General features: G+C 44.8%; 1 protein-coding gene across 2 annotated transcripts in view; it reads left to right on the top strand.

Annotated features, from left to right (window-relative positions):
- The first annotated feature begins 2486 nt into the window (after positions 1-2486).
- ITPR2 (inositol 1,4,5-trisphosphate receptor type 2) overlaps positions 2487-13175 on the top strand; it is a 998050-nt gene continuing 987361 nt past the window's right edge. For both annotated transcript variants that reach the window (XR_011337952.1, XM_069863516.1), the window contains exon 1: positions 2487-2638. Coding sequence is in view for 1 of the 2 variants with exons in the window: in XM_069863516.1 (XP_069719617.1) it covers positions 2547-2638 (92 nt within the window). In the remaining variant the exon portion in view is untranslated. The remainder of the gene's footprint in view (positions 2639-13175) is intronic.

The following is a 13175-nucleotide window of genomic DNA, read 5'->3' as shown; positions in this document are numbered from 1 at the left end:
AAAATATTCACCACAAGAGAGCAAAAAAGGGAACTCTAGAACGGCAACACAACTTTTTCTGTACATCTAGATGGTAAACCTTTTTTTACTTTGAAGACTCAGCATTTCTGATGTCAAGAATTTGTGTCCACAAAAAGTGAGATAAGGCTGGAATTTGCAGATGTGGGAAATTAAGTGCAAGTGTGAAACCCTCAGCTTATTGCTCACTTCCAGCAGTCCGCACATTCCTGAAACCAGAATTATGTACTTATTGTTTAGCAGTTAGTATTTGATCAGCTATGAGGCCTGGGTGAGCTGTCGCTTGTTTGTTTGTTTGTTTATTTTAATCCAAACAATCTGTTGAAAAAATACACTAGGTAACCAGTGCGACTGTTGTCCTCTCTTTGCTCAGGAGAAGTCTTCCAGAGTGCTCTCTATTTTGAAGTGGTTGGCGTGTTTTGGTTTTTGGATTTTTTTTTTCTTCACGGGCAATTTTCTTATGGAAATAGTTGCTGTGGGGATCTCTGCACAGGGGTTTGGCGTGGTTAGCTTTTGATTTAAGAAAATCAGGGATTTGTGGTTCTTAATGTTCACAAGAGACAAAATAGAGGGTGACACAGCCTAATGATTAAACTAAGCACAGCATGACTGTGAACTCTTGGCACAGGAGACAGCAATGGGGAAGGGATGCCATCCCACTCACTGCTTCAGCTCTCTGCTCTGCATCTCTGTCACAGAGTCACAGAATGACTGGGACTGGAAGAGACCTGTGGAGATTATCTTGTCCAAGTCCCCTGCTAAAGCAGGTTCTCCTACATCAGGTTGCACAGGAGCACATCCAGGCGGGTTTTGAATACCATAGAATCATGGAATCATAGAATCACCAGGCTGGAAAAGACCCACCAGATCATCGAGCCCAACCATTCCTATCAAACACTAAACCATGCCCCTCAGCACCTCGTCCTCCGGTCCTTTAAACACCTCCAGGGAAGGTGACACAACCACCTCCCTGGGCAGCCTGTTCCAGTGCCCAATGACCCTTTCCGTGAAATTTTTTTTCCTAATGTCCAGCCTGAAGGAGAATCTCCTTCAGAGAAGGAGATGCCACAACCTCCCTGGGCAGGCTGTGCCAGTGCTCCGTCAGCCTCACAGTAAAGAAGCTTTTCCTCACGTTCAGGTGGAACTTTCTGTGCCCCGGTTTGTTTCAGTTAACCCTTGTCCTATTGTTGGGCACCAGTGAGAAGAGTCTGGCCCCATCCTGCTGATACCCATCTTTAGATATTTAAAAACATCCTCCAGTACCTGAAGGGGCTAAAAGAAAGCTGCAGAGGCTTGTTTACAAAGGCTTATAGTGATAGGACGATGGCATCTTGGCTTGTATCAGAAACGGTGTGACCAGCAGGTCCAGGGAGGTTATTCTCCCTCTGTATTTGGCACTGGTGAAACCGCTCCTTGAATACTGTGTTCAGTTCTGGGCCCCTCACCACAAGAAGGATGTTGAGGCTCTGGAGTGAGTCCAGAGAAGAGCAACAAAGCTGGTGAAGGGGCTGAAGAACAGGTATTATAAGGAATGGCTGAGGGAGCTGGGGTTGTTTAGCCTGGAGAAGAGGAGGCTGAGGGGAGACCTCATTGCTCTCTACAACTACCTGAAAGGAGGTTGTGGAGAGGAGGGAGCTGGCCTCTTCTCCCAAGTGACAGGGGACAGGACGAGAGGGAATGGCCTCAAGCTGCACCAGGGGAGCTTTAGCTTGGACATTAGGAAAAAGATTTTTCACAGAAACGGTCATTGGGCACTGGCAGAGGCTGCCCAGGGAGGGGTGATTGAGTCACCTTCCCTGGAGGCATTTAAGGGATGGGTGGACAAGGTGCTGAGGGGCATGGTTTAATGTTTGATAGGAATGGTTGGACTCGATGATCCGGTGGGTCTCTTCCAACCTGGTGATTCTATGATTCTATGACGAGGGGCAATGGGTATAAACTGGAGAGGGGCAGATTTAGAGTATACATAAGGAGGAATTTCTTCATTATGAGGGTGGTGAGGTACTGGCACAGGTTGCCCAGCGAAGCTGTGGCTGCCTCATCCCTGGAGGTGTTCAAGGCCAGGTTGGATGGGCCTGGGGCAGCCTGGTCTGGTGGGAGGTGTCCCTGCCCATGGCAGGGGGGCTGGAGCTGGATGATATTTAAGGTCCCTTCCAACCCAAACTATTCTATGATTCTATGACTGGTAAGGTCCCCTCTGACTCTTCTCTTCTCCATGCCTCCCTCGGGCAGAGCAGAGCGGCAGGACGACCTCCCTCTACCTGCTCACAACCCTCTCCCCGCCGCCCCCCCGTCCCGCTGCCCTCCCGGCGGCCCCCGCCCCGCTCCCGCCCCGGGGCAGCCCGGCCCCGCTCGGCTCGGCGGGGGCGGGGCCGAGGGGCAGCACCGCCCGCGCTGCGCTTTAGGGATTTTTTTCATCTGTTTCATTTGGGTTTTTTCTCTTTTTTTTTTCTCTCTTTTTTTTTTTTTTTTCCCTCCCCCCCGGTGCGAAGGGCTGGAGTGCGAAACCAACTGAAAAATGAGCCACCATGTCTGAGAAAATGTCCAGCTTTCTGTACATCGGGGACATCGTGTCCCTGTACGCGGAGGGCTCTGTCAATGGGTTCATCAGCACGCTGGGGTGAGTGAGCGCGGCGGGGGCGCGGCCGAGCCGAGCGGAGCCGAGCCGAGCCGAGCGGAGCCGAGCCCGTCCGGTCCGGTCCGGTCGGAGCGCAGGAAGCGGCGGCCGCGGAGCGGGGCGAGTAGGAAGTGGCCGCGGGGAGAAGGGCGGCAGGAGCCCGGCCGGGCCCGGGCCCCGCGCTGCCCGGGCGCTCACCGCCGGCTCCCTCCGGCGGGGCTTCTGCTTTCCTTTGAGGCGCGTGGCTGCCCCTGTGTTTATTTAACTGAGGGTTTCTGAGAAAGATGTGAAGGACGAACCTTCTTTGATCACGGTAATCGGTGCATCCCTTTACTTGCGTTTGCCCGAAGTCTTTCACAGGCTGCCCAGGGACGGGGTTGAGTCACCTTCCCTGGAGGTGTTCAAGGCACGGGTGGACGAGGCGCTGAGTGGTATCGTTTAGTGTTTGGTAGGAATGGTTGGACTTGGTGATCCGGTGGGTCTCTTCCAACCTGGTGATTCTATGATTCTATGATCCGCCGCTTTTAAACACCACCTACCTGTAATCACGTATTTAATTTCACGGCGATGCTTTTTCCACGAGCTCCTCTGTCTCTTTGCCGGGTGTAACCGCGGCTGCTTCGCTGAACGACTCCCGCTAGCTTGAGATTTTTATTAACCTTGACCGCTTGAAATCACCTTTTTTGGAATCCGGGGCAGAAGACCGCAGTAAACGAGGATAGGAACACATGGATACCTTTCTGTAAACCGACAGGTAGTTTGGTTGCAGTGACCTGTCCTGAGGATGCAGTGGTTCCCTCTGACGTTACAAGGAGCACTGCAGTCGTGTCCCTGACTTTGTGGCACGTCCAAAGTGAGCATGTCCTTAAACCTTTGTCAAGGGAAACATCTCCTGCACCAGGCGAACCGCAGCAATTCAGTGGACAAGGTGGCTCAAGCTGTAGTTAAACATCAGTGTTGTTTGCTGCTTAAATGTTAGCTTTACTTTCAGAATAATAGTTTGGCTTGCAAAGGCTGACCCACTGCCTGGGCAGCGCGCCGTATGTCACGTTAGGCTGCCCGTGGCCTGTCATCCCTTCAGCCGGGGGCTGTGGGGTGAAGTAAAGGATGGTATTAAAAAGCTGGCAGTGGATATTCAACTCGCTTGGTGTACTACTTTTACTGAAAAAGAACTGATGTTAAAGGTCCTTTAGATTTTTTAATCTTGTTTCCTATCCTTGCTTCATTTCATCTGTTGACAAGTGTTTTTCCATGGTTTGTTCCTCTATTTGTTAGTTTTGTGTTTTCTCTGTTTGTGATTATTTTGTCTCAAACTCCTTTTTGTTTTGCTGACTCTTGTAATTTCAAATCCCATCTGAAAATATTTGCTTTCTGCAACCGTTAATCACTGGATATTGTTTCTTTTTCTTGTAACCCCAGCATTTCTTTTCCGTTGGCATACTTTCTTGTCAAAGTTGTTTGATTTTGTTGTTCTGTCTCATTGCTGTGTTCTGTTGTCTTGGGGAGGCTGAATTTGCCTTACTTTTCTTTTACTTTTCTTTATGCTGAGAAAGTTCCTTGTTTCTCAGAACACGTGCTTGTCTGCAGTCACAGAGGTTTCTGCTGTGACTGGTGCTTGTACAACTGTGCGTTGCGTGAATACATGTTGGCACTCTTGTGCCACAGTTGAGACCACTCTCATGTTCCCCTTGTCCTTTGGAGTTAGGGAAGCCAAGATCAAAGCTTGCGTAAGGCACATGGGAGCTTTTTTACCAGAAGAAATAATTGAACTCACGCCAACACACTAACAGGCTGTCCAGGCTCTCTTTTAATAAAAGCCAGCTAACCCAGCTCAAGAAAACTACCTGGGATGAGCCAGGACTCCTGTGTGTGTCTCTCCTTTAGAGGCAGGCCAGGAGTTCATGAATGCTGATGTAACTCTCTTAACTTTTCAATACAGCTCTTTTCTACCCTGCTCCCTGGCATGGTAAGGCAGCTGCAGAGCCAGGAGGCTGGAGCTGAGGAGCTGAAGGCCTTGAAGGAAATGTGAAATCACCAGTGGAAAACTCCCATGCCTGCTAAATGAGAATGCTGACCCCTCTGCTGGTGGTACAAGAGTTTGGACTGAAATTTAAAGTTGTGATGCCAACATTACCTGTGCCAGCTATTGCAGTTACTGCCCTTGGAGCAGTTGCAGCAAGACAAGAGGCAGAAAAAGCAATTGTATGTTCAGGGAAGAAGTTTGCTTAGCTGCATGTTTGGTGTGCAATCATTGCTAAACTCCTGCATTCCTGCAGGTCCTCTGTTTGCAAACATCTGAAAAGAGGTGCCCTCATCTTCCAGAGGTGCCTCTTGTTGGTGAGGACAGGGTGGGCTAGGAGTGGGAATGAGTGCTTGCTTGCATCATTTGACTGATGTGGGTCCTTGTTTTATTGCTCTTGACTGTATTGCTCAGGGTGCTGCTTTGAAAGGTTCTGGGCAAACTAAAGTGTCGCTTACATTGTTGAGTCCATTGTGTGGTCTCATGCAGTTGCAAGAACTTGAAATCTGGCTCAAGACTAGTGACTCTGCAGCAGGGTGAGAGTTCTGTTTATTTTAAGCAGCGAAAAGCTAAATTGTTTCTTAAACAAAGCGTGAATGAGGCCATTCTATAAATAAGATAAAAAAGTGCATCAGCGCCTCTCCGGGTGGTCAGTGGACTTTACTCCTTGAAGAATTGAACCAGCTCAACATTAGTTTTGAGGTGGAGGTTTCTAAGTGAAGGCTGTATCATGCTTTTTGGAATACTCGTTTGCTCACTTGCTAGTGCAGAAAGTTTCATGTGTTTAGTTTCCCCAGGAAACTCAAAGTCGAGAGTAAGGGGCAGCTGAGCTATGCAGGTCAAGTGTAAGGTCAGGTTAATATCTACTATAACCTGAGTGTGGAAATCTTCCTCTTCTGCAGTTTAGGAGGTCCTGACTTTTTTGTTTAGGAGATGAGGGATCCATGCATCTTGGCCCCGTGTCCAGGTGAGCATGGTGAGTGGTGCTAGGTGAAGGCAGGAGTGCCTTTCCACACCTCCCTCCACAAAGAGCGTTTGAGAATAGCTGGAACCGTGAGATTCTGCCAATGGGACTCAAAAGGATGGGGCACTTCTTTGAGCTGGAAGAAACCTGTTCTTCTGTCCTTGTCTCTGAACTTTCTTTACTACAAACAGCTGCTGGATGTGTGTGCGAGAGCTCTGCTTTCAGATTTGATCCCTCTTAGTCGAAGAGGAAACTGAGTATCTCTTCCGCATCTGGGGTTAGTGCTGTAGCGTGGGATGGGGGCAGGGAAGTCAGGCAGCACTACTCCCAATTCTTCCTCCTGTATCCTTGTTTTAAAAGAAAGCGACTGTGCTCAGGTTTTGGAAGAAGAGGTATAACCAGCTGTCGCTAAGGAGGATGTTCCAGGCTGTGATCATAAGTGGAGAGGGGCATCTCTGGGTAATGGTAGAGGAGAGGGTTTTAGGGCTCAGCATTCTGTGTCAACTGCTGCAGATCTTTGGGTACCTAAGGTACTCAGAGTCCAAGCAACTACCTGGTCTTTTTTTTCTTTTTTTTTTTCTTGGCTTTGGGCTTATTCTGGCTTTGGATGCTGATCTGAGGTGCTGATGATGTGTAATCTGGCTTTTCTAATCTCAAGGCTCTCTGAGCTCCTCCACCCTTTCATTTTAAAAAGGGAGAATGCTTATCAGTGTATAAACCAATAGTCTTGCAGTTTAGCAGAGAAAAGTCAACATTTGCAAAAAGATTTTAACATACATGGGTAGCTTCCTGCCATTTCAAGATATTTTGGTACTGCATTATTGAACTGTTCTAATAATATATTTTTTCCCCCCACTTTTGAGCTTTTAGTGTGTTTCAACTTCTGCAGAGTTGGAGGCTTCATGTCCAACAGGAGCTATATGGCAGACCTAGGGAATGAATCCTAAGACCAGTGTCTGAACCTCAAGACCACCTTCACCAATGTTTTGGCTGTAAATGTTGGCAATGATGCATGCTGGGAATTAGAGCTGCTATTAGTCGCCTGTTGGTACAACAGGGGGGGAAAAAGTATTCTCAATTGGAGAGGTGGGAAAAAAGTAAGTAACAGTGGTCAGCATCAGCTGCTGGAAGGCTTGACGCTGGGGCTGGGCCTGTGGCTGCATTCCTGTCTTGCCTCCATAAATGTGTTTCTGAGCTGTAACAGTGAGAAACCTCATGGAACATGATTAATGGAGCATGCAGCGGGAGCTGCCTTCTAGGTAATCTATGGCCGTGGATGACGAGGGATGCTGAGACTTCTTTGTGATTAGCTACAAAAGTGTATTGTAGAGTATTAAGTCTTGTTTTCTTGAGTTTAATGTTATTTTTTCTTGAATAGCTTCTCTTGATTTGTGGAAGCACTTGCCAGAACTTTCTTATTTGAAATGACTATCACAGTTTTATTCAGGCTCCTTCACTGAGCTTTTGTGCATTACTTGTCTTGTTGAAGTTGGATTTCACACACAGATTGAGTCAGTTGTACTTTGTGACAAGACAAGTCAAGTAAAAAGTGCTTATGGAACAGCATAAATCAAAATACTCCATATACAATGAAGGCTACAGTGTGTCATCTTGGTGGCCTCCAGAATGATCCCAAGAGAAAAGATGTAGTGAGCGATGATGCTTACAACACAATAATGTTGTATTCTCGTCAGTGTAGTTATTATTTTATCCTTTTCTCAAACTGTCTGAAAATCAAAGCTATGGTTATGGAACAGAAAATATGTCCTTTAATTAATAGGAGATTTTTCTTTCTTGCACCAGCTGAAAAAACGTAATTAGTCAGGAAAGAATAAAAAGCCTGAGGAAAGTGAGGGTGGCATAACTAGAATTACTCTGAATTTAATTCTGATGCGTATAGGATCAAATAGTACTTAGAAAAGGGAAGATGTGTTCTGGCTTTTCTGTGGGCAAAAGTACTTGTATGTTTTATTACTTAGGTACTTATTCCTCCAGACTGACAGTACCAATGAGTTGTGACAGTTTTGATTATGTGTTTCTTAATTTTTTTTTTAAATTCTGTGTAGGACTAGCATTTTCAGAAACATGTTCTGCTGATTGTCTTCCTAATGCAAAGGCACTGGTCTGAATTCTGCAGCTACTTTGAATGTATGCTAATGTACCTGGGAACGTCATTTGGCCCATTATGTGACACTTTTCAGCTATATGGTGCATTTCTTTTCTCTGACAACTTTCTTAAGCATAAGCTATATAATATGCATTATTAAATACCTTCATTGATCTTGCAGTAAATACCACATCAGCAGACATGTAGGCATATAAATACAACTCTGTATCTTGCATACCTTACAATTCAATACATATATCAAAGCTTATTTTCTTTGTAATTATCCACACACATTAGCAATTAGGCATCGCTCCAGCTTTGCCATTTATAATTAACTTATTTTGATGCTCATCTCAAATATTCTAACAACAGTGCTGTCTTTAAATAAACAATGAGACAAAGCTTTCCACAAAGCGCCCTTATGGGAATGCAGCAAGTAATGAGCCCCGGAGGGGGTTTATTTGTTTCAGAAGTTTTACTTGCTCACAGAGCATAGCTTGGGTGTGAAGGATATAGGATTAGACTTAATTATGGTATTATGATTTATGAGACTGTATGCTAAAAAGTAATATCCTTGGTTCAAACAGCTCATAATCAAACAGAAGTGGAGAGAAAATTGGGGTTAGGGAAAGAATGAATGTTTTAGTGTAAAAGTGAGTTTACCAGTAAGCTGTGTGGTAGTCATGGAAGTAAGAGAGGACTTGAATTTTAAATTGAGACAAGTTGTGTGGCTGTTACAACTTCTGTAGTTCTTGGCGGGACTATGGGTAATGTGGGGAGTAGTCAGGAAAGAGAGGGGAGATTGTTTAACTTGCAGGACTTTAAATCTGATTTAACATCCTTTTATATAATGAGGGAATTAACTGAATAGTCTTTATGGTTCTTAGACTCACTAGAAATCAAGGTCATTCTAAATTTTAAAAGTGCCACTGAAGAAAGAGTCAGATCAGACTTTGACTTCCCCAGCTTGGAGCATTGTCTTCTAAGAAGCACGTGAACCTTTGCTCAGTCGGGTGTTTCACTGCACAGCGAGGTGTTTGAAACCCTTTGCCCTTCATTGTTAATAGTGCAGGCTGCTGCTGATCAGCTGAACTGTGAGCCTGTTTGTTGGGCAATAGCACAAAGCCATGTCCTCTGCATGTGTATTTAATGTACTTGAAAGTCTGGGTTTTGCTTACTTTGAAAGCTCTATTACTTCTTGTACAAATGGGAGATGGGTGAAGTTCAAGTGTGACTTAGATGTACTTGATTATGGATGTTTATGGAAAAAACAGAGAAAGGAAAATGAACAGTAGATTTACAGTTTTCCTTGTCTGTATTTTGTCACTTATTCAAAGGGGCATATTTTAATTATACTAAGGACATAAAGCCCCTTATAACTGATTCTTTTAAACCTTCATTTGTTGGTTGTAAATCTGTTTCCATCTTATTACTTGAATTAATAGTTGGACAGCTATGTAGGTGTGTAGATGCTTCCTGTCATAGGTCAGATCTGGGCCCCTCACCACAAGAAGGATGTTGAGGCTCTGGAGCGAGTCCAAAGAGCAACGAAGCTGGTGAAGGGGCTGGAGAACAGGCTTTATGAGGAGCAGCTGAGAGAGCTGGGGTTGTTTAGCCTGGAGAAGAGGAGGCTGTGGGAGACCTCATTGCTCTCTGTAACTACCTGAAAGGAGGTTGTGGAGAGGAGGGTGCTGGCCTCTTCTCCCAAGTGACAGGGGACAGGACAAGAGGAAATGGCCTCAAGCTCCGCCAGGGGAGGTTCAGGCTGGACATCAAGAAATAATTTTTCACAGGAAGGGTCATTGGGCACTGGAACAGGCTGCTCAGGGAGGTGGTTGAGTCACCATACCTGGGCATGTTTGAAGGATGGGTGGATGAGGTGCTACGAGGCATGGTTTAGTGGAATTATGGGAATGGTTGGACTCCATGATCCTGTGGGCCTTTTCCAACCTAATGATTCTGTGTGATCTTGTTTTCAACTGTTTGGAATGATGCTAAACCTTGACTTTCTGGACCTAAGTAAATGCCTGGGGCTGAGTGTTTTTGTGTGGCAAGTTTCAAGTAAAATGGCATTTCTGAGAATTGGATAAGCCAAAATGCATCGATTATCCCCCCCCCTTTTTTTTAAAAAAAAAAAAAAGATCTTGCAACTGTGTGTTGAGAGACTTCCTGAGCTGCAGCGTGGTCTTGGGACCCATTTCTCCACCAGCTTGTTCTCTCTCTGTTTGGAATTTGCCCAGGTTTAGACAGCAGTGAATTGAGCAAGGATCTCATTCAGACCCCTGCAACCACATGGGCTGTCTTGGTACCTGCCTTGTGCTGTAGGGCAGTGGTTGTTACCTGACAGGGACAGCTTCTCTTTATTGGCACTGGGTACCAGGATGCCCCAGCAAGACCTACAGCTGTGTGGGAGGTAAATCCCAGCTCCCAGATTTCCAGATTCCTTTCCTGAGGGGCACAGGACACCTCTGGTTGTTTTGTGTTCCCTGTCTCTGGGGAAGTAAAAACAATTTTTCCTTTACTACCTCAGTTCACTTTCAATATGAAACAAACTTAAACCAAGAAATTACATTCCAGCAACGTAATGGTTTTGATTGCAAAATTGGAAACTGAGTTAAACAAGAACAGTAGAAGACAGAGAAAAGACAGGCCTAAAATGTGCTTGTTATTCATGTTTTGATTAGGTATCGGTTGTGGGTTTGGGGGGCTGTTTTGTCTGTGGTAGCCACAAGATTATGTCTGGAGTAGTCTTGTTGCTCTAGTGCTGTTTTCCAGATCGTCTTTCTGTGCCTAAATCTACCTCTTGTGCTCATTTGTTTGCATTTTTATGATTGCTGTTGAGGAGAAACATAGCATTGTCCAAAGCATGAGATTTTAAAACATGGAGTATTTATTGCTTAATAATAAAGGAAAGAGGACCCTAAAGTATTGACTCCAGGCTGGGCTGCCTGGGGCCTGTGAGTGCTGCTGCAATGTCCTACAGCATACTTGAGAGCAAGCCGTCCCTTCCAGAGCTCCTAGAGTGCTGGTGCTTCTAGTCAGGTTTATCATTTAACTTAGCAAGCTAAGTGAATTGTCATCATAAACTTCGGGTGGAATTTACAAACCATATCCTTGAGTGCTTTTTCCTCTCCTCCTGTTGCTCAGTAGCTTGCCCTCTGTGCCTCTAGTTTGAGGAGTCCTTTTGTGCTAGCAAAAATGTTTCAGAGTTTGCCAACTTGAGATGCTGCCCATACCAAAATGCCCTTGCCCTTCATTGGCTTCACATGTACATCACATCGCCTGACCAGGGTTTTTCTTGCTGTTAACTTCTGTTGGCTGATGAGCCCCTGTCTTTACAGTGCTCCCTCGCTGGCATCTGCACAATGAAGAGGAGAGAGGGGAAATTTGTGCAGAGGCACATGTTGGTGAAGGGAGGGTGAGGTGGTGGAGAAATCAGCAAAGCAAAGGTGCATGGAAGGAGGCTGGTGTGTGTGGTGGGGCCATAACTGCTGTGTGTTGTCAGAAAGGCAGCATGGATTGGAAGGGAAGTACGGCTGAAGAGGAACAGAAGACGATGGACAGTGGCTGAGAGATCTGCGGTGCCCTGCTGTAAGAAAATAGCTATGAAAGCTACTGGCTAACTGTCATTTCTTTTCAAATTACTCCACACAGAAGAAATCAGCATGTCACTGCTGCTGTTTACTTTGATATTTCAAATGGTAGAGGTCTGTGTTTGGTATAGTGTGGTCTCAAACAATTGAATATTTGGTATTTTTTTCCCCTGCTATTTGGCGTTGCTTAGGCAAATGCATAATGGTACTGCTTTCTCCAAGGGAATGTCTGAGTTAGAAAATCAGTTTCTCAGAAAGAAATAGCAGTTTTCAGATTATCTATAGTACATTACAGAGCTCTGTGTAAAAACACAACGTTCCTTACTGAGGCAGTCCTGTACTATTGTTTGCAGTGCATGGCTGACTTGCTAAGTGCATGCGATTTCCAACGCTTTTGTAACTATGCTTATATATAATGAATTCTGGTACTCTAGTAATCTTCTTATATATTAGATTTTGGACAGTTCATTTGAAGTGCCCCTTTAGGGTGTTACTGCCACATGAGTGAGGGCATGGACTTTAAATTTATATTAAAATACTTGGCAGAAGAAAGCCAGAAGAGCATATCTAAGTGTGACTGTTATTATTTGACACTATAAGTTAAGCTTACTACAGCTCTTCTCTGTACAAAGAACTGATATTAAAACAGTAATCAAGTTTTCGTTCTTTGACCTCTGGCAGATAAAAATCAACGTCATTAAAAAAAATCAACAAACAAACTCTGAAACAAGGCTTTTAATGTGAATCTTACAAAACAGAAACTTGTTATGATCCAGTGCTTGGATAACTTATCTTGATTTTCTTTTAGATGCTTGTTTGAATTTCAAACACGTTTTTGTTCCTGCACTTGACATACACAAGTTAATGAATGTTGCAGAGGCAGCTGAAAGCATGCAGTTGCAGGATTAGTAAAAGAACTGCTTAAAATCATGGTAAATCTCAAATGTTTATATCCACTGCTTACAATAAAAAGACAGCAGCCCAGTTCTAAGGGTTTTTCCTCCTTTCATTGTAAATGTGTGCTGATGTTCCTGTGCGCAGAGCAGAGGTGGGCCTCTGCTCTGTAGGGGAGGCTCCGAGGCACTCAGCTATCTGCTTGCCTACTGAGAGCGCTTTGGGTGAAAGGTAGAAGAGCAGCAGACACAGGGCACTGAGGCATCCCCAGCCACCTCTGCAGGACGTGTTTCATTTCAACGTGGGGAATTCTGCCTGCCTGCACTGTGTGTCATCATCCTGATGCCTGTGAAATTTTGTGTAGTTGTGTCATCTGTGGCATGTGGAAAATTTAACTAGGAAGCTTTAGAAGGCAGCTATGGTGAATGTGACCAGTATAGTTTTATCTTATACCTTGCAATACCTGCCATTAGTAGTAAATCCCAGTGTGCAAGGCTCTATGAATTTTGAATATTGCTTGCTTGCATTTAAGAAAAATGAGTTGCTCTGCTTCATTGATGTGGGGAATAGCTTGAAAATCAGAATGTCCACAAATGTATAAGCAGTGTGCTGAGTTTAGAAATAATTTTCTTCTGCTAAGTTTAAACCAGAGCACATGCTTTGTTGGGGGTGGAGGAAATGGGAATGTGAGGAGCTGGGGGGGCACAACTTGAGACTGGAAACAGTGCTTATTCCATGACCTTGTTGTTATCATTTCAAAGTTAATGGGGTTTAGATTTCTGATGGGCTCACCAGTTATTCCAGATAACTGACTCAGTAGTGTGCTTTGCTAAATATTCTTAGTGACCTTATAAATCTGGTTAAAATTTCTTTTTTTTTTGTTAAAAAAGAATAAATGAAGAAGGAAAGTCTGGGTATCAGTTGAAACCACTGAGAGCAGGTCTTTGTACATATGAGTGGTG

The sequence above is a fragment of the Phaenicophaeus curvirostris genome, chromosome 1 (genome assembly GCF_032191515.1).
Source record: "Phaenicophaeus curvirostris isolate KB17595 chromosome 1, BPBGC_Pcur_1.0, whole genome shotgun sequence".
NCBI lineage: Eukaryota > Metazoa > Chordata > Aves > Cuculiformes > Cuculidae > Phaenicophaeus > Phaenicophaeus curvirostris.
Note: the sequence above shows the minus strand (reverse complement) of the source record. Positions and strands in the feature narration are given on the sequence as shown.